This window comes from Nicotiana tomentosiformis, chromosome 1, assembly GCF_000390325.3.
Source record: "Nicotiana tomentosiformis chromosome 1, ASM39032v3, whole genome shotgun sequence".
Classification (NCBI taxonomy): Eukaryota; Viridiplantae; Streptophyta; class Magnoliopsida; order Solanales; family Solanaceae; genus Nicotiana; species Nicotiana tomentosiformis.
Window position 1 is genome coordinate 36,176,025 of NC_090812.1, and position 4,631 is coordinate 36,180,655.

At 42.7% G+C, this 4,631-nt stretch overlaps 2 protein-coding genes across 2 annotated transcripts; both read right to left on the bottom strand.

The window, feature by feature from the left end:
- Positions 1-243: 243 nt before the first annotated feature.
- Positions 244-1,691, bottom strand: LOC138905685 (uncharacterized mitochondrial protein AtMg00860-like). Its single transcript, XM_070194206.1, has 3 exons — positions 1,356-1,691; positions 1,145-1,237; positions 244-324 (listed from the first exon to the last, which is right to left on the bottom strand). The coding sequence occupies exons 1-3, from the start codon at positions 1,689-1,691 to the stop codon at positions 244-246; spliced, it is 510 nt and encodes a 169-aa protein (XP_070050307.1).
- A 442-nt stretch (positions 1,692-2,133) lies between these two features.
- Positions 2,134-4,194, bottom strand: LOC117279732 (uncharacterized). The gene is made up of 3 exons (XM_070194211.1): positions 3,798-4,194; positions 2,563-3,698; positions 2,134-2,520 (listed from the first exon to the last, which is right to left on the bottom strand). The coding sequence occupies exons 1-3, from the start codon at positions 4,192-4,194 to the stop codon at positions 2,134-2,136; spliced, it is 1,920 nt and encodes a 639-aa protein (XP_070050312.1).
- Positions 4,195-4,631: the final 437 nt, after the last annotated feature.

A 4,631-nucleotide genomic window follows, 5' to 3' on the forward strand; every position in this document is an offset into this window, starting at 1 on the left:
TCGATGTGCATCTGTATAGCTTTTTTATCGACTCTGAGCAGTCTTAAACCGTTATTGAATCAAAGCCACCTTCTCTAAGGCATCATGTACAAGATCGGGACCAAGTAGTCCGACCTCCGTCGGCTCAAACCATCCAATAGGTGATCTACAACGTCGTCCGTACAAAGCCTCATATGGAGCCATCTAGATACTAGCATGATAGTTATTATTGTAGGCAAATTCGATCAGAGGTAAGTGTTCATCTTAATTCCCACCAAAATCAAGGACACAAGCCCGCAACATATCCTCAAGCATCTGAATAGTTCTCTCAGCTTGTCCGACAGTCTGTGGATGAAAAGCGGTACTCAAATTGACACTTGTACTCAATCCCTCTTAAAAGGACTGCCAAAAATGAGCAGTAAATTGGGCCCCTTTATCAGATATAATGGAAGCTGGAATACCGTGAAGTCTGACAATTTCTTTTAAGTACAACTTAGCGTACTGTGGTGTGGTGTCAGTCATCTTTACCGGTAAGAAATGTGCCGACTTTGTAAGTCGGTCTACAATCACCCAAATAGAGTCATGCTTAAAGCGGGTGTGAGGCAAACCCACCACAAAGTCCATATTAATCATCTCCCACTTCCAAAGTAGAATCTCAATATTTTGAGCCAACCCACCAGGTCTTTGATGCTCAGCTTTTACTTGATGGCAATTTAAACATCTAGCCACGAAGTCTGAAATATTTTCCTTCATTCGATTCCACCAATAGACTTACCGCAAGTCCCTATACATTTTTGTGGACCCTGGATGTATAGAATATTTCGAGCTGTGTGCCTCAGCCATAATTTTATTACGAAGTCCATCAATATCTGGCACGCACAAGCGACCGTTCATCCTCAACACCCCATCCTCGTCAAGAGAAAATGCGAGGATATCTTTAGATTGTACACCATTTCGAATATCCACCAAATTTGGATCTTCAAATTACTTAGCCTTGACATGCTCAATAAGAGAGGAACGTGCTATGGGACAAATAGAAATCTCTTTAGCTATCGGTAAATGCACCAAAGTACCTCTTGACTTTCGGCTTAGCACGTCGGCTACCACATTCGCCTTTCCCGGATGGTAATGAATGCTTAAATCATAATCCTTCAATAGTTCTAACCATCTCCTTTGCCTCAAGTTTAATTCCCTCTGCTTGAATATGTATTGTAAGCTCCAAGTCATGGGTCGGATAGTTCTTCTCATGGATCTTCAACTGTCTAGAAGCATAAGCGATAACCTTACCTTTTTTGCATCAAGACACAACCCAACCCAACTCTAGAGGCATCACAGTGAACCATAAAGTCACCCAAACCTGTTGGCAACATCAATACCGGCACCGTAGTCAATCCAGCTTTCAACTCTTGAAAACTTTTCTCGCAAGCATCTGACCACTGAAACTTCGTAGCTTTCTGTGTCAACTTGCTTAACGGAGATGCAAGAGTAGAAAAGCCTTCAACAAACCGCCGATAGTAACTCTCTAATCCCAAAAAACTACGGATCTCTATCAGTGTAGTTGGTCTAGGCCAACTCTTAACCACTTCAATCTTTTGAGGATCAACCTTAATGCCTTCATGAGATACCACATGGCCCAAGAATGCCACAGATTCAAACCAAAATTCACACTTAGAGAGTTTGGCATATAACTCATTCTTCAAAAGCGTCTGCATCACTATTCTCAAATGATTGGCATGTTCCTCTTGACTTCGCGAATAGACTAATATGTCATCAATGAAAACAATCACGAATTTGTCAAGAAATGGTTTGAAAACCCGATTTATTAAATCCATAAAGGTTGCGGGTGTATTTGTTAGCCCAAATGACATCACCAAAAATTTATAGTGCCCGTAGCGGGTCCAAAAAGCCATTTTGGGAATATCCTTCTCTCGAATTTTCAACTGATGATACCCCGACCTTAAATCAATCTTCGAGAAGAGCTTTGCCCCTTGCAACTAGTCAAACAAGTCATCTATTCGAGGTAATGGATACTTATTCTTGATGGTCACTTTATTAAGTTGCCTGTAGTCAATACACATCCTCAAAGAACCATCTTTCTTTTTCACAAACAACACTGGCACACCCCAAAGTGATACACTAGTTCTAATAAACCCTTTATCCAGTAAATCTTTCAATTTCTCCTTCAATTCTCTTAACTTGACTAGAGCCATTCGGTACAGGGGAGTATATGTCGGTTGCGTATCTGGCACCACATCTATCCCAAGTTCGATAACCCCGATCTGGTGGAATACCCGAAAGCTCATCAGGAAACTCATTAACAATTGGCACATATTGAATGCTTGTTACCTCCACAGTTATGTCAATGACTCTGACTAAATGATAAAGACATCCCTTCGTGATCATCTTCTTCTCCTTAAGGTATGAAATAAATTTACCTCGAGGCTCAGCAATATTGCCTTTCCACTCACGAACTGGCTTATTAGGAAACTCAAGCTTGACCACTTTAGCACAACAATCAAGAATGGCATAACACTTGTATAACTAATCCATCCCCATAATCACATCAAAGTCAACCATTTCTACCTCAATGAGGTCTGTCGTAGTCTCTCTATCTTGAATTATAATCACACAACCCTTATAAATGCGGGAGGAAATAACAGAATCTCCCACCGGAGTCGACATAGAAAATGGTTCAAGTAGTTGTTCTGGCTCTATCCCAAAATCCAAAGCAAAGTACGGAGTAACATAGGAAAAAGTAGATCCAGGATCCATAAGAGCATACGCATGTAGAGAAAAAACTGTAAGTATACCTTTGATGTCAACATTTGAAGCCTCTGCAGTAGGGTGAGTAGGCATGGCATAGAAACGAGGATCAGTTCCCTGAGAAGTAGCAGCTGTCTGTGGCACCTTTCCTATATTGTGCATGTTATGGGCCCCATTACCCCTAGGTGGGGGTGATGCAGCTGAAGTAGTAGCCATAGAAGGCGTCAGGTGAGCTCTCAAACCCTGTTGCCCGTTAGGGCAAAACTTTCGGATATGACCCGTCAACCCGCAACCATAGCAAGGACCACAGGGTCCTATGGTAACACTAGGCTGCTGCTGATGAGAACCCACACTACTCTGATCCTGCTGTGCAGTACGGTGCTCACTCTGAACGGACCTAGACTGGCCCTTCTTGTCTGAAACTGTATGCCAATGGAGGGCTACTGAAAGTTGTCTGCATCCTAGACTACGGTGGGCCAGATGATCCTCTGTTGTTCTGCCCCTGCCCGAACTAGGCATCGCACTAAAAGTGCCAAAATTCTGAGCCTTTTTGTTCTGCTCCCTATTGGCCCTCTCTTCCTGATGAATCCTCTCGAGATCCATTGCTATATCTACAAAGTCAATAAAGGTAGTGTTTCTTCTCCCACTAGCCGTATCTTTTTTGATGCCCAGAATCAAGCCACGATCAAAGCGATCAATCTTCTCATCCTCGGTGAGGATGAGGTGGGGAGCATAACGGGATAACTTCTCTAATTTGATGCTATACTCAAGGACGGTCACGGTATCCTGCTTTAAGGTCTCAAATAATATCGCAAGGGTGGCTCTCACTCCTGGTGGTAACCACTTCTTAAAGAAGATCTTCTTAAATTCTGCCCAAATCATTAGAGGTGCATCCTCCGGTCGACTTTTCTCTACCCCTTTGAACCAGAGGTTAGCAATGTCTTTCAACTGGTAGGCTTCCAATTGAAACACCTTGTAGTCTTTAACTCCCAGCAAAGTAGTGGTTTTCTCAACTACCTCCAAGAAGTCCTAAGGGTCTGCACTGGGATCTGTACCAATGAAAACTGGCGGCTCAAGTCTCACAAATTTCATGGCCAACTGTGCCATGTCCTTAACCGCTGGTGCTCTCATCCCTCCTTGTTGGAGTGCCTGAATACCCACTTGAGGGTTTTGTTGGGTCTGCATATCCATGTGGTAAGCAAAAGTATCCATAGCCTTTCTAATATCAGTGAGGGTTTTTTCCAAGTGATTTGGTTCTGGAGGTGGAGTAGGTACCTCATCAACTTCTTCCTCGAGCTCCTGGACCATCCTTGGAGCCATTAGAACTGGCGCAGTCCGTGCTCTTGCAGCCTTCGGAGGTCGTCCCCTAGGTCTAGCGGGTACCCCTCCCAAAGCTGCATCAGGTATAGGAGCAGCTTCCCGATTCAAATTATTGCCACGCGTGTTCACCATCTTCTGCCAATTGATATAGCGCACGAGTTAGTAAATATTTCTTAGTTCTATTGCACGATTCTAGAATAAGAAAAAAGAGTGAAGTATTCTTATAATGTCCATATAGCCTTCTCGATATAAAAGTGGTACACAACACACCAATAAAGAGAACTCTACATGACACGATTCCATAGACTTCCTAGAACTCGAATTAGAATCTAGGGCTCTGATACCAAGTTTATCACGCCCTAAAACTACGTGACCGGCACCCGGTACTCTACCAGACCCGAGTGAACCATCCCATAGATTAATACACATCTATATGCCTAATAGGAGGATGCAAAAGCCTCTTCAATTACAATCTTTTTAAGATATATGACAAAACATGATTAATTTCTTTAAGTAAATATTTTTCCTTTGTAGGCAAAGCTTCATAAAGATAAAAGAAAGTTTCATTC